The sequence below is a fragment of the Mustela nigripes genome, chromosome 8, assembly GCF_022355385.1.
Source record: "Mustela nigripes isolate SB6536 chromosome 8, MUSNIG.SB6536, whole genome shotgun sequence".
Taxonomy (NCBI): Eukaryota; Metazoa; Chordata; class Mammalia; order Carnivora; family Mustelidae; genus Mustela; species Mustela nigripes.
The window spans coordinates 17702951-17727899 of record NC_081564.1 but is presented as its reverse complement, the minus strand read 5'-3'; the positions used below and the strand labels follow the sequence as shown (position 1 = coordinate 17727899).

Below are 24949 nucleotides of genomic sequence, written 5' to 3'. Positions count from 1 at the left end.
TGCTGATGGACACACCGAATAGTCTACAAACAGTTTATACTAGTTCATCTCCTTCTTGAAAGGACAGATTTTCAAGTTAGCCAGGAAAACTTCTTTCTGCGTGCTCTCAAAGGAATAGGGGACGCTTGAATTTGTGGTCACCTTAAAATGCTGAGCACAGGCCATAAACTCAAAGTCATGTCACTTTAATATGCTTCTCAAATCCTCACAGTGGGTGCTGGGGTGCCAGGCCTGGTCCGGGACCCTATTCATCTCTTTCTGAATTCTCCTGATGGAGCCTGCCCTGGGCCCAAGGCTTTACATGACACTCCTTTGTCTGTACCCACAGTACACTCACGTGCCTGTGTGGCACCTCACGCTTCTCAGAGCAGAACAGAACTCGTGTTTCCCCACCAGCCCCACCCCCAGCTGGTTGTCTCCAGCTTAGCAGATGGTACCACCATCCAGGAAGGCTGCTTGGGCCAACACTCTGGCCTCATCTTTGAAGCCTTTAGCCTTTACTCCTCCAACTCCAATGTACCCGTCAGACCTGCAGACACACAACCTCTAAAACATATGCCAAGGCTCCTGCTTCCAGCCTCACCACACCAAGCCTGTGCTATTCAACCAGAGACCATGCTGCCCCCAGGCGGCACCTGTCAGTGTTTGGAGACCAGCAGGGCTGGCACAGCTGGGGAGGGGGAAGCACTACTGGCATCTCGGAGTAGGGGCCACTACCCTGTAGTGGACAAGATGGCCTCCACAGCAAAGAAGTACCAGGCCTAAGATGTCAGCAGTGCTGAGGCTGGGAAAGCCTCCTCTAATCCAAGTCCGCACTGTCTCCTTACTTCTGTGGTCACAGAGCAGAAAGAATTCTAAAAAAAGTAAAAAAAGGTAAATACTCTATTCCCTTGCCTATAGCTCACCTTCCCACTCTTAGAATCCTCTTGGGAAAGGGACCCTAGCTGTCTTAGTCACCTCTTCACTCTCAGGGCCTGGCACAGACAGGTGCTCTATTAATGTCTGAAGATGAACAAGTACGTGTGAAAGACAGAAGTAGTGGCTTTAACCCTTTATGTAGTCGACAGCTTTATGGCCTACAGACTTTCTGTCCTTCGCCATACTGTTCATATGAACAAGTCCTTTACGGCAGTGGGAAGCCCCAAATGCCCAAACTCTGTGTTCATGACACAAACGACCTTCTTCCTTGCTCAGCTAAGAAGGAAAACAACAGGCCCATCCAAGTGATGGTCAACTATGAGGTCAACAAAAATGGAATTCTGGAAGAACTGCTCACAATGATAACATGCTTCTAAAGTGATGAACAGAAAGGGAAGGGTAAAACTACGCATTTTCATCTAAACATAAGTATATGTGGATGGGGTACACTCAAAAACAGGTGGTTATCCTTGGCCTACAGGATCAAACATGGTCTAAGTTTTCTTCTTTCTTGTCTTTTCCAGTTTTTCATTCAGAAAAAGTGCTACCTTCCAAAAGCAAATGCATGGAAATACAAGCCAGGTCACAGGAATGAACTGGTAGCGCTGGGACGGAGGTCAGTATGAGCCATTTAACGGAGGTGTATCAGCCTCTAAGAAGAACAGCTCAAAATACCCTCCTTCAAAAACCGATCTTCCAAGCCAAGAAAGCCGGAAGAAAATCCGCTTTTTCTAAGAACAATCATCCACCAAATGTCAGAGATGGACGAAGACGCCCCAGGACTGCACACCTGTGAGTATCTGCAGGCGGATCTGGGTCAGAGTCGTGAGCGAGGTCTGGTAGAGGACACAGATGTTGCAGACCTTCTGGACCTCTGCAGAGTCCACACGCTTACCCCCAACAGGCCTGAGAATATTCCGAACGGACGCAGACTTCTGAAACGCACGCTTCAGGAGATCTGGCATGGAGAGGAGAAGGAATGTGTGAGCAGACGTTCAGCCATCTGCCTGGTTTTACTCTGCAAAGAGCATTTCAATAAAGTGATTTACAGGCAGGGCTGGACAGTGGGGCGGCTGCTCTGACTCAAGTCCTTGCTCTGGGATAAATGAAAAAACCATTAACAATAGGCTTTTAGGTGCAACCCAGAGACCTCTTCAGAACACCAGAAAATATCTCAGACCAAGCCAGGCCTATTTGACTCCCACACGGGATTCTTTCACTAGGCCACCTGACCTCAGAACCACAGGGTAAAAGTCTGGAGGATGATATTAGGGGGAAGATGGGCAAAGACAGAGCGGGGTAGGGGTGGTCCTGGGGGATTCCCGGCTCTGGGCTTTAAGGGGGAAACAGTATCAAACTCAAGTAGTGATACTTGGTTTGGGTTGTACTCGACTTCAGTTTTAGACCTTCCTGTTTACATTTCCATCCTGATGAAGGGACACTGAGCTCCTGCTCAGGGACAGCTGCACGATGGGGCTCTGTGCCACACTGGAAGAAAAGTCACCCTGAACCTGGAAATCTGCCACAGGCAGGTGACTCCACCGGATTCCGTGTTAGTGGCATTTCCTGAACTTTTCTCAGAGAGGGCAACAAGAAACCTTTCCACAGAACCTATGACTAAGCAAAGGGGCAATGTGGGGGTGGCCCGGTCAGTGACCCAGCGTCCTCTGCATACAGACCCCCACATGGGAGATTTTCATGAATAGGGAGTCAGAAAAGGTCCACTTCCCTTAAGAAATGGGCCTTCTTTCTTTGTGTTAATGAGTAAGAGAAGATCCACAGATCCCCTTTCATTCTAGCTAAGAGAAATTCTGAGCCAGATGGAAGTTCATAGACCCCACTGCAGCCCTGAGGAACATCCATAATCTCTACACATAATCGTGATCTGGGTCACCTATTTGTTTCCCTGGTCCTTGTTTTCTAGCCCTAAGGGTTTTCTGTTGCTCTTTTGCTAAATGTGAACTTTCCTGAAGCAATCTTAAAGCCCATGTGGGAAAAGGTCGAGTGTCACAGAAGTAGAGGGGAGCAGACACACAGGGAAAGCAGGAGCTGCACCTGAGCTAAGCAGACCCATGGGCTCCCCCCCGGCCCAGCCACTCACTCTTCACAGGAAGCACATTCTGGGGGGATGCTGGCTGCACATGGGCTGGCTCCTGGTTCTCCAGCAGCTTCTTGCTCAAGATGTCACTGAAGAAGATCCGGATCAGAGGAACACCCCACAGGAACTGCAGCTGCTTGGTGATCAAGGGCATGGACTCGTTAAGGCTAGGAGAGAGCAGGAGACCAGGCACGTCAGTTCCACCTGATGGATGGCCACCGACAGCCCACTCAGCTCCTAGTGGGCCTTCCACTTGGAGGGCTGGGCTACGGCCTGCCAGTCAACATGGCAAATGAGAGGATAAAAAAAAGAAAGTGGGATCCACAGATGCCACCAAGGACGTAGATGCATAAGGCAATGCTCTCTTGGTCTTCTCTGCCACCCTTCCCAAGCTTCCTGTGCTGCCGACAGCATTCCTACTCAACCCAGAGCCCCAGGCTCCCCACAGCACAGTCCTCCCAGACACCCGGCTCTGTTCTTCATCCTGACCCCACCCCATTCACACCCGGTCGACAAAAGCTAAATGATGCTTGCTGTACTGCCTGTCCTCTTCTTCACACCTAGACTACAGGCCTGACCTGCAAGTCTCTGTGACCCCCCAACCTCCTAAGAGTCTCCTTCCCTTCAAGTACTCTCCCCCCGACTCCGCACAGTACCCCCAGCATTAGACTCACGCCTGAAATCTGCTTACTTTACCTCCCGGCTCCACATTCCATGAAGGCTCCTGTGGGCTCCCAATATCACAGGAGAAAGAGCCACCACCCACGAGCATGGGCCAAGCCTAGAGGCAGGCCCTTGACATGCCTTATCTCATTTGATCCTCGAAACAACACTATCCAAGGGACTGGGAATATTTCCCTGTGTTTCAGGACTGGAGAGTGGGGTAAAGCGGCTTGTCTAAAGCCCCCCAGAGCAGACCAGACTGCACAGTGCTGTGCTCCTCTGCCCCTCCTGCCTCCCATACTATCCCTCCTGTGTCCCAGTCACATCATGCTCCATCCTCTTCAGGCTGGGGTGTCACACGAGGGCCTGCCACCAGCTGGTCATTTGTCTTTCCAACTAGATGGCTCTCAGACATGAGGAAGAGATGCAATCTGGGGAATTCCTTCCCTGCTCCTCATTCTTTGCTTCCAGGGCAGCTTCCAGGAACCCAGGCAGATATCTGAACAGAAAAACAGCTGGGAGCCACAACCACCTTCACCCCTAAGACCCGCCTTATCTCAGTGAAGGGTACAGGTTTCACGTTGAAACTCATGATGCCATCTTAATTGCTCTCTTCTTGCCTAGCATTTTTAATGTTTTTGAGTTCTGTAATTAAAAATTTTTAAGTTGATATTCCACCTCTTGAAAAGGATGAGGTGACTTCTATCCCCTTTCAATCATGTATCTTATTTTAGCATCTCCAAAATACAACAGTCTAGGGGGTCAAGAAAAGCGATATTGAAAAAGAAAAAATAGTATTGACAGAGGAGATTCACAATTTACTAAAGAATTAAATACAAAATAAAATGACCCCCAAACAATTGCTGATATTTATAGGTAAAAAAAAAGAAACTGAAGGGATATTCACATGGGTAGTCTCAGGGTAGTGGAACAATGGGGTGGTTTTTATTCTCTTTTAGTTTTATCCAGATTTTATTCAATAAATATATATTACTTTTGTAACAGACAACACAACAACAAGCTGGAAGGAGGGAAGGAAGGGGGAGGTGGTGAGAAGCAGGCAGGGGACAGGAAAGACAGCAGTTTGCCCCCAGGACTCACCCGTAGTCCACTGACTGCGAGAACCAGCCAAGGACGGGGTGCCAGTGTGTCAGGTTGGACTTCTTCTGGGACACGTACTTCTGACAGTAGCACAGCATCTGGGTGAGCAAACTCACGAACCCGTCTGTCTCCTCCTCTAACACACTAGGGCTGAGGGCGCCCAAGTGCAGGAGGTTTCCTACAAACAGAGAGTGGAGAAAACGGAGTGTGGCAGGGCCAGGTGACCTGCTGCATTACCTTCACAGCCCTGCTCTCTGCCCAGGGCTCTTGCAACCATGTCCATGTGCAAAAACAAACTCCATGCGGAGAGGTTCCTGGTTTCAAATCTCGGCCCTGCTGCAGAGGAGCTGCGTGCCCCTCAACCCACCTCTCCAATCTGTTTCATAATTCTAAGACTGGAATAAGGCTCCCCACTCCTGAGGTAAGGATGACGGGAAGTAACGTAATGTCAGAACCACAGAGGTATGATCTTTAGTGAAGTAACACTTCACTATTACACTAAGATATAAAAATCAAGTCAGTGTAAGAAAGGACCTCTGGAAGGGCATCTGAATGTTCTGGGAAATCACTGTTCAACACTCATGGAAGTTATTTAAATTGCCTCGTGTGAGGACTCTCACCATAAACTCTCTTAAAATTTTGCACAAGAAGCTTTTTCTATGTAAAATAGCTTCTAAGTGATGAGAATTACGTACCACTGTTGATTTCAAATGCTTCTCTCCATTTGCTCCTGTCCTGTCTTCAATCACAAGGAAAACGTTAAAAAGATGATGCAGGCCCTATTCTGATCTAACACCCCCGAACTGGGCCTGTCCTCCTTTCTTGAGAGGAGAATTATCCAGGTGATTCATCGCATTTTCATTTTTCCCTTGGCTGCCAGGAAGCCAAGCACCGAAATTCAACATTCATTTATAGTTACTCAACTAAGTTGCCAGGCTGATATATTTTCCATTGATTTTCTATTTTATGTGTCTGTTTTATCTACCTGAGTATATGTCTTTTAAGTACTTCCAAGTGTTACTAAAAACAACTCATGATCTCCAGAACAGTAAAAAACAAACACACTTGGACTTTTCCCGACACCCAGAAAACAGTCAAATTCCAGCCACGGATCCTCACCCATTAGACAAAGCGTATGGCATCCTTCTAAGCTTTCACATACATCACGGCATCGATCTTCGTTTCTTAAAAATGTGATGAACTTACGAAGCATGTCATGAGATTCTAAAACAGCGAGGCGCTGCAAACAATTGTAGACGGTTAGAGTGAGAGCTGACAGGAGGAATTTCCCACTAGAGCATGACCTCGATGGCTTGCAGATCAACTCTTGGATGCCAGACGTGCTCTCCATGGCCAGGAAGAAAGTCAACAAAGATGGGAACCTTGCTCTCTGGCCTGCTAACATGAGTGTGCCTACAGTGGCTACTGGCTTAGAAGAAATCTCAGGAGAAGTGGAAATTAACAGAGAAAACATTTATTCTCTAATTTCTAAGAAGAAAAGCAAACCCAGACTCGGGGGGGACATCACAGAGTCACTTACCTCAGGGGTCACTGTGCTGAGATGAGTCACAAGAGCAGGTACAGACATGACGTGGATGAGGAATGGCCGAATCAGATTGTCTGAAAATTGTGCGGCAATCACAGGGCTAGACATAGACAGATCACCTTATTCACACGGGTTTGTGAGTCACCCCAGAGCCAAAGAACCATTCTGCCAATGACCCCAATTCCCCTGGAATTTTGCTTCACAGGACTTCTGGGGAAAACTAAAGGTTGATGATGAGGACACCGGCAGGGGGACTGGCTGAAGCAGGGACAGTATAGTCATAGGGTACAGCTACGAGACAGATACCTGTTTTCAAGTTTTACTGACATGAGAGAATATCCATGCTGTAATAAACTTTAAACAAAACAGAATAAGGAACTATGTCCAGGGGAGGTGAGGGAGGAGATAATAAGCGGGAGGAAGGAAAATACCTTCTGGAATGCTGGCACAATGCTGGGGAGTGGTACTTATGCAGGCGGGTTTACTATGCGATAACTCACCAACGATTAACACTTCAATTAAGCAATTTATTTTAAGTATGCATTATGATAATAATACTTAGATATGTACATACACAGATAAGCCCATAAGTATATACAAGTGAAAAAAACCCAAGAAAGACAGATCTAAAAAAAAAAATGTTGATGTTTGGGTTGCAGAATCATGAGAGACATTTTTTCTTCCTTATACTATCCTATTCCATCCAGGTTTTATACAATATGCATGCAGTTCTCCATAAAAAGAAAAAAAGACAAATGTTATGAAAATAAGAGAATGATCCTTATACTGCACACCATATATAAAAATTAACTCAAAACGGATTATACACCTAAATGCTAGTTAAAACTAAAACTGTAAAACTCTTAGAAGAAAACACAGCAGTAAATCTTTGTGACCTTTGGTTTGACAATGATTTCTTACATAGGAAAAAGAAAAATCACAAAAATCTGGAGTGCCAGGGTGGCTCAGTGGGTTAAGGTCTACCTTTGGCTTAGGCCACGATCCCATCGTCCTGGGATGGAGCCCTGAGTTGGGCTCCGGGCTAAGCAGGAGTCTGCCTCTCACTCTGCCTCTGCCCCTCCACCTTGCTTGTGTGTGCATGTGCTTTCTCTCTCAAGATGGATGAAAAAACTCTTAAAAAAAATTTAAAAACCACAAAATCTAAAACTCTTGGCTTCAAAAGACACCATCATGAAAGTAAAAAGACAACCAGCAGAAAGGAAGGAAATATTTGCAAATTATCTCCTGATAAGGGACTTTCATTTGGAACATAAAAAGAACTCATACACTCAACAACAAAAGACAACCCAATTAAATAAAGGGCAAAGACATTTTTCTTTGAAAGACATTAAACAGACATTCTTCCAAAGAAAGAAGAGCAAATGGTTGCTAAGCACATGACAAGATGGTTAACATCGCAGGCCTACGGGTCAAACCGCAGGATCAAAACAAAAGGAAGGGATCACCTCACACCCAGGAAGAGAGCTTTGATGAAGATGGTAACAAGAGTTGGTGGGAACCTGGAGAATCTGTAACCCTCATGTATTACTGGTGGGAATGTAAGATGGTGAGGCCACTTTGGAAAAGTCTGGCAGTTCCTCTAAAAGTTCAGCACAGAGTTACCACCTGATCCAGCAATTACACTGCTAGGAATACACACAAAATGAAAAACAGGTCCACATGAAAAACCTACACATGAATGTTCACAGTAGCACCACTCAACATAGCCAAAAAATAGAAACAACCCAAATGTGGCATGTCCCTACCACAGAATATTACTCGGCTGCAAAAATGAAGAACGGACGCATTCTTCTTCTTCCATTTTTTTTTTTTTTTTTTTTGAGAGAGAGAGAGATCACAAGTAAGCAGAGAGGTAGGCAGAGAGAGTCGGGGAAACATGCCCCCCGCTGAGCAGAAAGCCCGATGTGGGGCTCAATCCTAAGACCCTGAGACCATGACCCGAGCCGAAGGCAGAGGCTTAACCCACTGAGCCACCCCTGGATACATTCCAGGCACCCCTGGATACATTCTACAACACGGATAAACACACTGTTCAAAGTGAAAGAAGCCAGGCATGGAAGACCGCACGTTGTAGGATTCCATTTATGGGAAACGTCTAGAACAAGCAAATCCCAAAGATTAAATAGATTAGTAGTTGCTGGGGACATGGGAGGGGGCAGGGGGTGGGAGTGGGAGGGAAGGCATGTGGCTGGTAATGGCTATGGGGTTTATTTCTGGAATTAGACAGTGGTGATGATTGCACAAGTCTGTGATCTGTAAGAGCACCTGGGTGGCTCGGTCGTTAAGCGTTTGTCTTTGGCTCAGGTCATGATTCCAGGGTCCTGGGATTGAGCCCCACATCGGGCTCTCTGCTCGGTAGAAAGCCTGTTTCTCCCTCTCCTACTCCCCCTGCTTGTATTCCCTCTCTCGCTGTCAAATAAATAAATAAAATCTTTTACAAAATAATAAAAAATAAAAACCAGTGAACTGTATACTTCAAATGAGTGAAAGGTAAAATATGTGAATTATAATTCAATAAAGTTATTTTTAAAAACACCAGAGGTCATGCAAGAAAAAAAAAAGGAGGTAGAACTTACAGGACGAAATTGATTATCTTCTAGCTAATACTTGCAACAAGCAAGTTATGTTACCAGTACTTAGACTATCAGAATTTGAATTATAAACTTTCACTGTCAAGGGTACCATTTTTGGGACAAGAAAACTAGTATGGCTAAAATGCTCAAAACACCAGAGACTCTGTCAACCACCTGCCTAAAGGAAGCTGAACAACCAAACTAAACTCACTGAGCTGACTTGGACAAAAGAGAATTCTTTAAAAAGAGAATTAAATTACTTTCTCTATGTTAGAAAGAAGTGTGGATCAGGACTAAGCAATTACCCAGACAGAAGAAAAGCAAACCACAAGAGGATGTCACCAAAACTTTAACTCATCACTTCCTGCTTACAAGGGAACAACTGCATCTCCAAGGGGGAGCCAAGGAGTTACTTAGGATCCCACCCTAAGTAACTCTGCCTGACTGACCAGGAGTGAGGCACTGCAGGACTGTAAGGAGGCCAGTCTCAAAAGACCACACCGACATACCAGACACCCCATTTCCCTCAATGCCTGGTTATCTATAGCCCCAGCACGAGGTCATCAAAATCTTCCTTTAGCCTTGTAGTTGTTGCACTTAAGCCTCAGGTGATAAATCCTACCAATGTCCTGCCAGTGGTACATTTAGCAGGGTGCACCTTATATGCGGGTCTCAGTGGTAGGCACCTGGGCAGGGGAGGAGAGGACAAGGGAGGTTCACTGCACAGTGCCCACCAACAGAGAGCTCATTCTGCAACCAGGGAGAGGGACGGGCACATGGGAAAAACAGAAACCAAGCCTGGGCAAACACGGGGCCTGGGTTATAAATGGAATGAGGAGAATTTGAGAAAGTTCAAATTCAACATATATTGTACCTAGAATAAAAAAATGTGTCCAGTAGGTGAGGCAAGTAGGCAAGTGTAAACAACAAGGAGTAGAGAGCATGGGCTCTGGAGTCAGGCAGCCTGGGTTTAACTCCTGGGCCTGCCACTTCCTGCAGTGTGACTGGGGGCACATGGCTTAACCTCTCTGGGCCTTAGCTTCCTCACCTATAAAACTGAGATTGGAGAATATGGTGAGTAGTCAGTTAATGTGAGCAGAAGTCTTAAAACAATCATGTGGCCCATAAATGTTAGCTATTTGCAGCATAAGATTTGGTGATCATATCTAAACATACCATTTATAATTTTGCAGACTTTCAGTAGTATACTCTAGTATGAAAAATTCATTAGATATCTCATTTTAAAAGAGATAACATTTTCAATTACATACAGATATTTTGATACAGTTAGAATTACATACAGATACATACAGTTACAATTACATACAGATATTCCTGGTCATTTTCAATTACATACAGATATTCGGGGGCGGGGGGGAAAGGCGCACTGTTGAAGAAAAGAGCTTTAGAGCAGCCCGGCCTTTACAAGTGAGTATAGACTTGAGTATAGACTATAAGTCTATAGTAGGGGGTGAAAAAACCTAAAATGCTGGATGCCATTGTATTCTTAAGGGAGAAGAAACATGCTGGAACAGCTGGCTGTGACCCTCTTGGTGAATTACACCATGAATTACTACCCTCTCGGAGCGGGGGAGGGACGCTGGAACAGAAGGAAAGATCTGTGTTCTCAGGAGACAGAGGAGGAGGCAGAGCTGCTGCTGCCCCAGAGCTCAGGCATCCATGTGTCAGCCCTTTGCTGTCCCTGACAGAGCAGAGGGTGGGTGATACTGGAATGAGCCGCCCCAGAAGGGGACTCAGGAAAAGAAGTTGCAGGAAGCCTCCGGCTGGAAAACCTGCTTCTACCTACATCCTATGACTCATTAAATAGAACTCCTTTCAAGGTCTGCGAGGAAGGTATAATTTACTAGATAACCTGGTCTACCTCTGAACTAATTATAGCATCACTGGCTGACACTTGCTCCTCTGTCTTAAGGATCTCCCCTCTAGAAACGTGCTGTCCAACGCAGTAGCCAGTGGCCACGTGTGGTTTCCGAGCACTTAAAATGTGGTTAGTTCAGCGACAGATAGGCTGTAAGTATAAAATCCACCCCAAGTTTCAAAGACTCAGTATGAAAAGAAAGAAATTATTTTTTTTTGATGGGTTTTAATTTTTTTTAATTGAGAGACATCACAAGTAGGCAGAGAGGCAGGCAGTGGTGGTGGGGGGAAGCAGGCTCTCCGCTAAGCAGAAAGCCCGATGTGGGGCTTGATCCCAGGACGCTGGGATCATGACCTGAGCTGAAGGCAGCAGCTTTAATGCACTGAGCCACCCAGGTGCCCCGAAAAGAAATTATTAAGTTTATAACTAAAATAAATAATCTAAAAACACTGACTTCATGTAGAAATGATTATATTCTAGATACACTTGTTTACATAAAATAGATTATGTAATAAAATTACATAAGATTTAATTTTCCCCTTTTTTGGACTTTTTTTTTTTTTTAAAGATTTTTTTATTTATTTGTTTGACAGATAGAGATCACAGGTAGGCAGAGAGAGAGAGAGAAGGAAGCAGGTTCCCTGCCGAGCAGAGAGCCCAATGTGGGGCTCGATCGCAGGACCCTGGAACCATGACCTGAGCCGAAGGCAGAGGCCTTAACCCACTGAGCCACCCAGGCGCCCCATTTTTGGACTTTTTAAATGCAGTTCTTACTATATTTCTATTGGACCAGGCTGTTCTAGACCAGCCTTGTCCAACAGAACTTTCCATGATGATGGGAATGTTCCTTATTTGTGTGGTCCAGTAAGGTCATCACTGCTTAGTCACATGTGGCCCGGAAGCACTTGAAACATGGCAAAACAAGGAACTGAATTCTTAATTCTAACGTATTTCTAACAGCCCCTGGGGATCAGTGGACAGCACAGTCTTGACCAGTGGCTCACATATGGTTCACAAACCAAATTCTGCCCACCGCATATTTTTCTAAATACAGTTTTATTAAAACACAGGCCCTTGTCACTTCGGTATGTATTGTCTAGGCTGCGGTGTGCTGCAATGGCAGGGTGGCTGTGACAGACACCGTGTGGCCCACAGAACCAAGAATGTGTAGAAGCTGGCCTCTTACAGAAACAATGTGCCAACTGATCCTCTAGAAGATCATTTTCCAAAACAGTATTCCGTAGAAAAGGACCATTAACAGACACACTCCAGCACTGAAAAATCAGGCGAGGTTATTGCACATTCAGGAAGGTTTGGGCCAACATCAGATTAAACAAGCCCAAAGGTTCCTGAACCGCCAGACTTGTCGAGGGCTTCCCGTGGTTAAGTGCCCTGTGGATTAGCAAGGGGGGCAGAGCAGGGCACACTACCAAGCTGATTTGATCACAACACTCCCTCTGCCCTAAGTTTATTATTACCTTGAGGATTAAGGTTATTGGGTTACCTTATTAACCTCTTCCCCCAAGTTAGTGCTGCTTTTGACAGCTTAAGAAAGTTCCGGACCCAAACAGACCCAGCTCTGTGTACCTGATGATTCTCAGAATTGCAGGCATCATTTCCACAGGGAACTAGTTAGCTTCTTATGTATTTTCTATCTCTTAAGTGAAGGCAAACAGTACCTCCTCTCTGGGCCTCTAGATTTGAACATTTTAAACCCGTGTTCACAACACTACTCTCTTAACCCTCTGCTTGGCCCTTTGCTGGGCCTCCTCCAGCTCTCGGGTTCTATCAATTAAAAGCTCAAAAGGACAAATGCTTGTATCTCGGGCCCTTGGCACAAGGAAAGCAATTCACTTTGAAAAGCTTCCTTCGAATCATGATGCCAAAACCTCAGGGACACAGACAGAAGAGCTGCCACAGATGGTCACCATTGAAGAATGACACTTCCGGTGAATTCTGATAAAGCAGGCAAGCCCAAACTGAACATAAGGAATAGGAGAAAAGGAAAGCAAGAGAAGCAAGCCTCTCGAAGCGTGCCAACCCCTCAGCCGGTGTCTGCTACTTACCGCAGTGCTAGAGAAAAGGTTGCAGTTAAAGTGCCTTTGGACAGACAAGGCCGGGGTCTCGCCAGGCCACGGGTTAACAGTACCTGAAAAAGAACACTTCAACTGGTCAGGGGACAACGCTGATTATATATTCACATGTATGTAAAAAAGCAGCGTGGAAGTAAAATGAGGGCTTCTGATAAAAAACTCTATTGGAATTTTTCTGAAAATTCTTCTGAAAAGAAGGGAGAGCAAACTAAGGGTTATCGCCTTCATGACACCACACCAACTCTCAATATCATATTTAAAATTTTGAAATAATAAAGAGCTAAAAAAGTTTACAGCCAGTGAAAATACCAAACTTAAATCTCGTTTGTGTGTTCTTCCCGTATTCTGGGATCCAGAAGCTTCTCTCATGGAGATGAATGGCTGATGATACCACTTCTGGCCAGTAAGCCAGCTCACAGGATTTGTGTGAGGAGAAAAGGCAACCCAATCAGGAAGGAGCCGGCCCATCTCAGTACCAGGCAGAAGGAAGGGCTAGATCAATGCTACTTCTTAAACTCAACAATCCCAAAGTGTTTTTAAACAGTGGTTAGAGTTCTGACAATTCCCTGGGGGTGTGAGCTGGCACAGTAAAGCGCAGTGTGGACAGAAGGTGTTTGAGGACACAGCAAGAAAAGTAATTCCAGACACCACCCAAGAAGGAACCCAAGGGAACCAAGCCCTGAGGTGTCGTTCCCGATTTTAAATGTCAAGTGACTGGGTTATTCCTGGAGCCAAAGATGGAGCACAATAGAGGGATCCCAGGGCCACTGTCCTCCCCTGACACAAACCTGACACAAACTCAAGGCAGGGGAAGGGACAGGATGCCAGGCCTTAAACTCCTCTTGCAAAAAGGTTTCTGTGGGGAAGGCACCAGATAGGCCAAAGAAATCAGTCGTAAAAATCCAAGTTCAGGTAGGGAAGAACAAGGTCCCATGATAAGGCATGGGGTCACAAACCTGCAGCACAGAATAAAACCCACGCTGGTTGAGATGTCCCATGATGTTTGCACAAATGTGGTTCATGGCTGGCCGAAGACTCTCCCCTAAATGAACAAAAAGAAAAAAAGTCTGAGAAGAAAGGCACTGGCCTTACTGTGAACCGTTTATACGTGGGACAGAACATCACGGCCCAGGCCCGAGGCCACAAAGGAAGTGGAAAGTAGATTTTCTCTGGCTTGCTTTCCTACTCCCATCTTTGGTTTGGTCCCAATGTACAGGGAGAGACCAATTGCCAGAATTCTCTCTCCCAGAAGGTCCAGCTCAGGTGTCCCCTCTTAGGCGAGGAGTCCTATCATTTCCCTGGCCAGAGGTAACACAGAGGGCCTGTAGCACCCTTCCTAATTCCCTCTGAGGGCCCGGCACCCTCTGCTCTCTGTGGCTGCCTTCTCCCTGCACCGGGACAGAGCTCTCTGGAACTCAAGGACAGAACTCACCCAGTGTTAAACCACCCACCAACTCCCCTGCTTTAAAATTACCCCTCCTTCCTGGCTGGGAGCCTCTGCACATACAGTTGCCTCGGCTCTCAAGGTGTTATCCCTCCCCTTGGCTCTGAACGCTAACCCTCCCTCCAGCTCCTAGCTCAGACATGGCTCCTGCAGGGGAGCCTGAGCCCCAGACACAGTAGTAAGGCAGGTCCTCCCTGACCCACTGAACGCTCTCCCCTCTTGTAGCACTCCTTCCAAGCACCCCTGGCCACATGTATATGTTCACAGGTACAGTCTGCTTATTTGCACATATGGTCACAGGTCCGTGACTTCCCTTTGGGGTCCGTCCTCCTCACCAGTCTCCCCAGAGTTGTGAGGAAGGGCAGACACACAGTTGTTTGGCTCCTAAACCCCCTTGAGGGCAGCGATCTTCTCGGTCTCTCTGGCGCCTGCATGGTATCTGGCACCGATAAGGCTATTAGCCGAACGGAAGGATGAAGTGAATATACAAAACACGTAAGGCTCAGCCCACCCTCTGGGGAAAAGGAGGCAGCTTCAAGACACAAAGTTCACGGGCAAAACAGAATTATTTGCTCTTAGTGATCCTGATGTGAATGACAAGGTCATGCAAATATTGTTAATTGGAGACTGAGATGCTAGGGGAGTTTTCAAAAACGAGATTAGAGGGACCAAGCCTTTGAATATAAATGCAAAGAGAGGAGAAATTATTAGAACACTGAACAAATTCTGGATACTGCAAACACCATCTGATGGAAGTGCCAAGGGCATCTTCATTTGTAGGGTTTTAGGTCTCTCCCTGAGACCTATGGCAGCAAACATGCTTCTTAAGAAGGTAAAAGTTCCCCAGGCTCACTATGCAAATGCCACGTGGGAAAGGTTTTGTAGCAAGTCCCACAGACCTTTCCCGCGGAGAATTTTCCATGTTGAAGTGTCTGTGAAGGTGACGAGCATCGTGAGGTACAGCGTGATGAGTCTGGAGTCCTGTAAAATTTCGGGCTGGAAACAATAAAAAAACTGAGATGAGACACAAGCCCTCCCGTCTCCCACAGCCAAGCATCCATGCACAACCGGCCTGGATGCAGACTGGCCTCCGAAGGGAGTCAGGACTGTCCGAGTTTATCCCTTTCCTCCTGGGAAGCGACCCCTTTGGGAATTAATGGACAGAGATGCTGGCACACTAGTGCTCAAGCATGGAATCTGAAGTGCTCTTGGGAACGGAGAAGAGAATTCTTGGAAAACAGGCTGACTGGAGCTAGCTTGCTGTGTATGTTCGTACGCAGACATGTATGCATGCGTGTACACTGAAGCTGCAATGCAGAAATCCAGCTGAATACAACAGGGACTCTGGGCTCAGATGGCTAGCTTTACCACTTCCTAGCTGAGTGATTTATTTAGGCCAAGTTGCTTACCCTCTCTGTACTCGTTTCCTTGGCTGCTGACAAAGGAGTAGGACCACTGCTTTCTCCATAACTTGTTGTTAGAAATGAATGGATTAAAGTATATAAAGCACTAAGAACAGTGCCCGGCACACAGGTAACTCCATAGAATACTGGCTATTATTATAACCACAATTCATGCTTGTTGCCAGGTCAAGGCTGAGTGAGTCATTCACAAGTGCCTTGAGGGAGAGGGCTAGGAACCGATCACTGGGGGCTCTGGGGACCTCTACTCTATCACTCAGCTACGACCTGAGTCACTGCTAAGCCTCTGTCCCTGAAACCTCTCCCCCCATTGTGCAAAGTGAAAATGTCTGCTGTTTCCAACGACTCACACCCTTGCCCACATTCTCCTAACACAAGTGTGAGTACAGGACCAGGAAGGGCCAGTGGCAGTACCCCATCCTTCTTGCCACTGCAACTAGCTCAAGGTTGAGATCAGGTTCTCAGGGTGCCTTTATCAGTCCTCCCAGATTTCTAAACCAATGGGGGAGTCCTCACTTTTCTTGTGGTCAAGACAGGGTAAGGATGTGAGGTCAGAACTGCTGGCTACCACGATTTCGAAAGGGAGCAGGGATGAGAGAAAAGGGTAAAGAGAACCCTAGAAGCTCCTGGTTCTGGTCATCCCTGGCTGCCATGCTACAGAGAATATTCTATCAAAGATGGTCTCTTTCTCACTTAGCTTGTATGTATTACTGGCTGCACTGATGTCTGCTATCTGCACTTGCAACAAAAGGCCTGACTGATACAGTAATATAAGCAATAAATTATCTGTTGTGTCAAAAGAACAGAAAGAAAGCCAACAGATTTCCAGGGATCGGAGACTGTAGTAAGCGCAGGCCAATGGTCAAAATATTGCACAGAAAAGAAAGGCTCATTCTGATAACAGGATCTAACTCACTCTCTTTCAGAACAAGGGCTCTAATAATTTCTTAATTGACTCAGACAAACTTTCAACGGAATAACCTATGAAGGAATCACGAGGACTCTCAAAACATGTACTAAAGGCCTCCAGTAAGAGGGTATATTCACAGGTGTCTTGTTTTGTTTTTACCTTGAGCTGCTCAAGAAACTCACAGCAACACCAAAGAATGTGTTTGATCTGTTTAATCCACAGGAGGGTGAGATCCTTGGAAAGGGCCAGGGACACATACCACACCTACAAGCAGGCGAGAGAAATGTAATGGGCAGGCATGGAGACCAAAACACATATGTTGTAGCTACTGGAAGGGGACCCGTTTGCTAGCTCCAGTGCCGGAGAAGGCAATGGAGATGAACAGGTGAATAAGCAGCGAGTAGGATTTATTTTAACACTAAACCCAGGGATAGAATAGCCTAGGAAGGGAATTTGGTATCTTGAGTAAGCGGTAAGAGCAGACCATAGCTCTTGGATAATGAAGAGACTTAAAAAAAAAAAAAAAAAATCAGTTACAGTTCGTTAATGTTTCGAGCTGTTACTGACATACAGGGCTCTGTGTGCCTATGCAAAGCCACACCCAACAAAATCCAAATTCAGCAGGGATCTTTAAAGCCAAGAGACTGGCCTGAGAGCTTTTGGGAGACTTCCTACCTCCCATCCCGCTTACCTTGGGCTCATTCTCAGCATCCATGCTGCTCAGGATGTAGCGACACAACTTCTCGAATCTCTGCAAAGAGGCAGAGTGGGGGTTATACACTCCACAACCAATGCTGAGATGGGAAAAAGGCAGGAGTCCCATGGGCACCTGTCACATGTAGGCACTCACATGGTGCCAGGGGACTCACATGTGTGATCATATTGAATTCCCTCTCACAGATACAAAAACACGATCGGAGAGGCTAATGAAAGGCTCTCAGCCTGGTGGCCCACAGGCTGGATGAGCCTGACACGTGCGTTTTAGACTGGGGCTCCTTTGCAAAAATGAAATCAACCTGGCAATCTGGGCCTGCACTTTTGCAGACTGGCATCTGCCGCCCGAGTGGAGCTCTCCCAGGGGCCATTCTGTAAGCACCACGGACAGAGACTTCTGCCTCACAAACTGTCACATCATCACTTTTCTCTTGAAATGCAAAAGGAAGGAAAGTGGAAACTAAATGACACTGTCTATACCAACCCTGGATCCACCCTCAAAAGTGCTGTGGTCCAGGGCCGCCACCTCATCACCCAGAGCTATAGTTTCCTCTGTCAACAGTGGTCACCTCACTTCACCTGTCTGTCCTCATCTATGTGTCTGTGTGTCCACTGCCAGCATACTTTTGCCTCTCTCTAGGCTACAGGCTCCACGGGGTTAGAGACGTTGCCCATCTTGTTTCCTTCCGGGCCCCCAGTACCTTCAGGAGGGTCTGGCACAATGGAATGCTTTGCAGTAATGAATGCCTAACCCCTGGGAGCACAGAGGCACTCCTCAATGCTATCGGGTGTACTGGAACAGACAACTTGCTGCTCTGGGCTGATCACTCTAATGCCAAAGGTGCAACCAGAACATTTTGTTTGGTTTATAGGATTTGAAAGGAATTTCAAATTAGCTACCAATTCTTACAAGCAGGCACAGGATCTCCAGTACCTCCTCTTCAAAGGAGAGTAGCAGTCCACCACTGGCTGCAGCCCCAGAGTGGCTACCCACCTTGAGTGGGCATGCCTTAGACCCCATCGCTCCCTCTAATGTCCTCACCATCCCCCATCACCATCACCTCCCTTCTGGCTACTGCTCACTAGGAATTCTGTTGTTTTGTAAATGGCTTCTTTCACACATTTTCCTAACCTGCCTGGCTCCCAGTTTACATCTGACTCCAAGGGCTTATCATACTTAATGTGAAAAAGAACAGTGATGATTCTCAGAAGCACTGACCACAATGCCCACAAAACACATCCTAAGAGCACAGAAAGGGCAGGATGTGGCAATCCCAGAGTTTATCTTCATGGTCTCGCTGTAAGGGCTAAATGAATTAGTATTTATAAAATACTTTAAAAAGATCTGGCCAATGGGTAAGCAGAGTGTTCACTATTATTATTTTACCTCATTATCCTCTTTAATTCTGAACAGGAACAGCAGTTTCCTGGCAATCTTAAAAATACAAAGTGCACTTTTTTTACTGAACTCAGCATCATCTGCTTTAAAAAACTCATCAATCTCTCTCCTGGGGAGGGAAGGATAAGAAAAAAAAAAAGACATTTTATATTAGCTCACAGCAGCTGGAAGACTTTTCAAGAACTGTAAGAGAAAACACCATCTTTTCTTGCTATTAATTGGGAGCAAGGGAGAATGTGCTGAGCCCTTGGCACCCACCTGATTTCTCTCTGCAGCCGGCTCCGACACAGGAAACTCCGAACATGGGCCTGAATCTCAACAGCTGCCCGTTCCCGCTCCTTCTGCACGAGCCTTTCCTCTCGGGCCTGACGGGCCCTATCAATGAACCATGCTCTCGAGGTCTGAGAAACGGTGAACATGTTTGCAAACTTGCACAAACCCTGTGGGGAAAATGGTGAGCGGCCTCTGTAGGCCATTATAGGAAACACACGCACAGGAAGGGGCTCCGGAGCCAAGGGTGGGCAGGCACTGGGGCAACAGAGAGCTACTTGGGACCTTTCTGTATTCTCCAAAAAGGCTAATAGCTCTCCTGGCACAAGTCCCAACTTCCTACTGGCTCTTTTCATGCAACTCATCTAGACCAACCATGCTCTTTCCTGTATTAAATAATTACATCTGCTTAAAAGAAAGAGCACAGCATCTGCCATAGGGTATGGGCTCTGTAATCGTTTAACAGATGAACAAGGCATGAATCAATTCCATCCATAACGCTCTAATGCAAACCAGGCATCCTCCAGGTCAAAGGTTCCTAGATAATCGAATTCTCTGAAACAGTCTAACACTGAGCAGTCAAATTTATTTTTGCCAAGTTAAGACTTGGAAGGGGAAAAGAAAAAAAAAATCAAACAATTATTTACTGTCATTATTTCATTCAGCCATTCACTCGACAAATATTTACTGGCACTTATTTTGTGCCCACCACAAAAGAAACCTTTAATCTTTCTGGACAAAGGGTCATTTTAATGCTAAAAAAGCTTGCAGATTGTGATTCCAGAACGCAAAACAATCTGTTAAATTGAATGTATTTGTTTTTATGTACAATTTATTCTGCCATCCTTACTGATCCCATCTTGCCATGGACTGATGAAGACTCTGGGCCAGAACTCTGCCATCGACTGACTGTCATGATTTGGACAGAGCTTCTCAATTATCCATTACATTTTTTTTTTAAATTTTTAATTTTTTATAAACATATATTTTTATCCCCAGGGGTACAGGTCTGTGAATCGCCAGGTTTACACACTTCACAGCACTCACCAATATCCATTACATTTTTATCTAAGTCACCAGTAACTGTCTTTTCCCAAAGTGGTAGGTTTGGCTATCAGCCTAGCGTACACAACACTGGTCCATGGAGGCTCCCACATTGAGAGGTTTTCTTTGGAGGCTCGAAAACTGTCATTCTGTCCCAAATATATAATCAGCCCAGCTGACAAAACGACTGAAATGGATTACTCAGAAATCCATACCTCCCTGGGAAACAATCTCTTTGCTGTGCTACCTCCCTCAAAGCAGTGCCCAGGTGAAAACACCATCAAGAATAAAAAGCTTGGGGGCGCCTGGGTGGCTCAGTGGATTAAGCCGTTGCCTTTGGCTCAGGTCATGATCCTGGGATCGAGTCCCGCATCCGGCTCTCTGCTCAGCAGGGAGCCTGCTTCCCTTTCTCTCTCTCTGGCTGCCTCTCTGTCTACTTGTGATTTCTCTCTGTCAAATAAATAAATAAATCTTAAAAAAAAAAAAAAAAAAAGAATAAAAAGCTTGGGGCACCTGGGTGGCTCAGTGGGTTAAAGCCTCTGCCTTTGGCTCAGGTCATGATCCCAGGGCCCTGGGATAGAGCCTCACATTAGGCTCTCTGCTCAGCGGGGAGCCTGCCTCTCTGCCTACTTGTGATCTCTGTTGGTCAAACAAATAAATAAAATCTTAAAAATAAATAAATAAATAAATAAATAAAAAGCTCATTCAGGGCTCCTGCCAGATCAACCTAGTGAGGGGTCTCAGTGGTCCCTTTTCGACAGTAATTCACATCTATTAAACAAGGCTTTCCCAATACATGGATCTCTCATCAATAACTGTCAAAACAAATAAACAAAGCCGACCTGATCACAGGAGGGAGGGGAAGAAGGCAGAGGAGGAAAAGATAACACTCTTCTGAATCACTTGCTCTCTCTGCCCAGCAGAAGCCTGGAGAGCGGGCGCCTGGGTGGCTCAGTGGGTTAAGCCGCTGCCTTCGGCTCAGGTCATGATCTCAGGGTCCTGGGATCGAGTCCTGCATCGGGCTCTCTGCTCAGCGGGGAGCCTGCTTCCTCCTCTCTCTCTCTCTGCCTGCCTCTCTGCCTGCTTGTGATTTCTCTCTGTCAAATAAATAAATAAAATCTTAAAAAAAAAAAAAAAAGAAGCCTGGAGAGCTCACCTGAGGACCTGCCTGTGATACAGAAATGCCAGGTAATCATTAGTGATGTTGTCAAGGACTCACAACTGAGGGCAGCTTCTTGCTTCAGAGGAGCTTGTCTTTTCTGGCAAAAGGAAAAGGAAAAAAAAAGGAAAAAAAAAAAATCCAGATTCAGGATTAAGTGTTATAGATAGGGCATCCTATAACTTCCTCACCAAATAAAATAATTTAAAAAAATACCTCTGGTTTGAAACACTAAACTAGTGTTTAAACACTAGTGTCCTTTTTATTTAATGTCTGATATCACCCCAGGCCTTCAGCCTAAAGGGAATAGACTGAAAACAAGCCCAGAGAAGCTGAATGAAAGCTGTACTTGCTTTTTGACAGTAAGCAAGAACAGGAGAAGGGAATGTTAAACAGCCATTGAAAATTATGTTTGAGATTTTTTAACCATAAGAAAAATGTTTATGCTGGAGAAATGAAAAAAGAGCTGGCTGTGGATCCATATGATCCCAGTTACATAATGAAAAAGAAAAATGCATGTGCACACAGAGGCACAAAGCTGGGAAAAAGAAACACACCAACAAGTTGAGGGCAGTTGTTTTGAGGCAGAGGGATTACAGGAAGTTCTGCTTCCTTAACCAGGCTGTTTTCTAAATTTTCTGCAGAACACACATGATGAGGCAGCATGGCACTGAGAAGCACACCCACTTTGGAGTAACAGAGCTGGAGCTGGTCCCCAGCTCTGCCAGGTGCTGGAGAGAGATGCCTCAGAGGCTTTCTGCCTTCATCTCTGTAATGGTGGAGGCTAAGGACAACCAAATGAGATCATGTATGTCAAATACCTGTCATGGTGGCTGATGGTGTGCAGTCAACAGTAATCAATGCATTATCTTTACAGACACGAGTTTTATTTTGTTTGTTTGTTTCCCAGCTCTTCAGTAGGGGCGCCTGGGTGGGTCAGCCGATTTGAGTGTCTGCTTTGCCTCGGGTTACTATTCTGGGGGGCCTGGGATCTGGCCTCGCATCGGAGTCGGGGCACCCTGCTCAGTGGGGAGTCTGCTTCTCCCTCTGCCCCTTCCCCTGCTTGTCCTCCCTCACCCTCTCTCAAATAAATAAAATCTTAAAACAAAACTTCGGTAGAGGCTCTCATCTGCACACTCAGGTTCTTTGGGTAGGAAATAAGGCTGGGACCACTACATTTCTCACCCATTAAATTTTGTCCTATCCCTGGGTACAATAAGATTCACCAGTCCTATCATTTGGGCTATGACCCTGTTTAGATTGGGTAACAGCTTCAAGCTTCTGAGAGCTGCACAAGAGAGGGCCCTACCCGTGAGCACAATGGTATGATCATTCCTTAACATGTAGAAAGCTCCTCATTTGGGGGTGGGGGACAGGGAGCCTCTTCTCAATGGAAAAACAGGAGGATGCATAGGCAAACTGTGACAAAGTAGCTGTAAGACTATCTCAAAACTTTCACTTCTCCCAGGGAACCTTGCAGAGGAGCTTTTGCAGCTTTTCTAGCTCCTTCTTATTCACCTCTTCTATCTGCCTAGAATCTACAAGTTCATCAAACAAATAAAATACATTATGAAGTCTTTAAATACTTACTCAAAGTGACTGTAATGAAGGATTACACAAACTTTGACACAATCAAAAAAAGGCTGTACGTAATAGGAAAAAAAAAAAAAAAAAACCTGAGTCAAAATACCCTTGGTTCTTTCTTACTCTGATTCTACCTCATTTGGCCAAATTGCTTATCCTCTCTATACCTCAGTTACTTTATCTGTAAATTGAGGACAATAGTACCTACCTCCTATGGGTGCTAAAAGAATTGAAATATTTACACTTCTTCTATTTTGACCTAGTCAACACGACACTCTGATTAGGATTAGAGTGGGAAGATTTTAACAAGGAGTATTTGAAAGTAGATAGCATGTAACTGAGCTTTACTGTTATCACCTACACTTAAAAAACAAGCCAAAAAAAAAAATCCAAAAAGCTTACCATCCAGTTAGGGAAAAAATGATATATGTGGAAAATTAGGAACATAAGAGGTTGGTGATAACCACGATTATTTAAAAAGCAAAAAGGAAAATAAGTTGATTAAATATCCATTATGTGTCATGTCCCTTCTATATCATAAGCCAGCAACCGTGTGAGATCATTTAGTTATGTCCCATAGTCCATGTTAGACATTTAGAAAGGGGCAGAGCCAAGATTTTAATACTAAGAGACTGGACTCAGATGCTTTTCTACTTCTATATTCCCATGGTATCTGCTCAAAATCAGTCTTCCCTGGATGTGGTCAGTTTCCTGGATAATTATGAAAAAGTCCAGAGGGTATCAACCAAAGGTGAAGCATCATAAACATCAACTGTCTGAGCCCAGGAGGATTTTCCTCCTATGGTGGAAGAGCTGGGCAGCCAAGTTTAGTGACCACCACCATTTGTTAAGGGCAGATCGTGTATCAAACACTGTACAGCTATTTAACTAACTTTGTCTTTTCAACGGCTCTTCCAGGTCTCAGTGATACAATTTTTAAATAGGCAACAGGACTCAGACTGTGAAGAATAACAGCTATCATTTATTGAAGGGTACAGCCTATCTAGGTGCACGGTATTATCAATCCTACCCTCCCACAGAGAAAATGAAATGTAGAGTGGACATGAGTTTTTAGAAGTCACTAGACTCCCGAATTTGAAGCCACTTTTCTAACCGAAAAGACCCAAGGGACTCCGTTGCTCACAGGGCAGCAAAGAAAAGCTGAGAATGCAAGGCTGCCGCTAGGGCTGTTAGAGTCCGATTACGACCAAGTTTTTCTTATTGAAATCATTTACACCAGCTGTCTCTACTGAGAGAGCGGAGTGTCAGACACTAAAACCTGTATTACACAACCTCCTCTATGAAACGAGCTAATTACTCCATTTTACAGAGCAAGAATGCGAAGCTCAGAGGGGTGAGGGATTCACTCAAGGTCATACAGCGAATGAATAGGACTTGAACTCCGGTTTGGGTGACTCTGGAGCCCAGCATCTTTCCTCAGGATCAACAACCATGATAACAAATCTTTTTCACCCAGCAGTACTCTGTCTATACTTCCCAGAGATGAAAAAGGGTGGAAACGGCTACGAAGAAATTTCTCCGCACCCCCGCCCCTCGGAACACGAAAGCCAGTCCCCAACACCTGCCCTCCTACTTGGGGAGGCAGGGACCCGGCCGAAGGGCCATCTCCCCCAAAGCCCCCCCCCCCAGGAGAACCCACAACCTGTTCCCACTCGCTACCCGCAGGCCGTGGACCTTTATCCGCTCGTAGCCCCCTCGCTCGGGGTCGGGGCCGCAGCTACCGCCGTCTCAGCCCAATACCTTCGGGTTTAGCCAGACCCGGGGCAGCGGCAGAGGATCGACCGCCATCTTGCCCCGGGGTGTCCGCTCTCAGAGCTCCGCTGGGAAGCAACTATCCAGTTCCGGTAAACGACAGTTCCGCAGAGCTTCTGTACCCGGGAAGGACGATCTCTCTGCATCTTTCCCTCCTCCTTGGAAGGTGAAAAGAGGCGGACCATTCAAGAGCGGGTTAATTCTTGATCCAGCCGAGATGCAATCCACTCCAGCCACAGAGACTGGAGGGAACGCAGCCGATGTGCAGGCTCACGACGGACTCTTTAAGAAGGAACCCTCTGCGGGGCGGAAGCTGGCTGCGGCAGCGGAAGTTCCCGC

At 45.9% G+C, this 24949-nt stretch overlaps 1 protein-coding gene across 6 annotated transcripts in view; it reads right to left on the bottom strand.

Annotated features, from left to right (window-relative positions):
- Positions 1 to 24680, bottom strand: part of UBE3B (ubiquitin protein ligase E3B) — a 53147-nt gene extending 28467 nt beyond the window's left edge. The window contains exons 1-14 of one of the 6 annotated variants that reach the window (XM_059408639.1): positions 24501 to 24680; positions 21251 to 21353; positions 19039 to 19220; positions 18769 to 18889; positions 17359 to 17418; positions 16827 to 16931; positions 15236 to 15332; positions 13849 to 13934; positions 12866 to 12948; positions 6321 to 6426; positions 5900 to 6020; positions 4781 to 4958; positions 3020 to 3183; positions 1709 to 1876 (exon numbers count right to left, since the gene is read on the bottom strand). In XM_059408639.1, coding sequence (XP_059264622.1) covers positions 1709 to 1876; positions 3020 to 3183; positions 4781 to 4958; positions 5900 to 6020; positions 6321 to 6426; positions 12866 to 12948; positions 13849 to 13934; positions 15236 to 15332; positions 16827 to 16931; positions 17359 to 17418; positions 18769 to 18889; positions 19039 to 19199 — 1450 coding nt within the window. In that variant the 5' untranslated portion in view covers positions 19200 to 19220; positions 21251 to 21353; positions 24501 to 24680. Of the gene's footprint in view, positions 1 to 1708; positions 1877 to 3019; positions 3184 to 4780; positions 4959 to 5899; positions 6021 to 6320; positions 6427 to 12865; positions 12949 to 13848; positions 13935 to 15235; positions 15333 to 16826; positions 16932 to 17358; positions 17419 to 18768; positions 18890 to 19038; positions 19221 to 21250; positions 21354 to 24500 lie in introns of those variants that run through there. The other 5 variants (XM_059408638.1, XM_059408640.1, XM_059408641.1 and 2 more) reach the window with 5 other exon arrangements.
- Between the last annotated feature and the right edge of the window lie 269 nt (positions 24681 to 24949).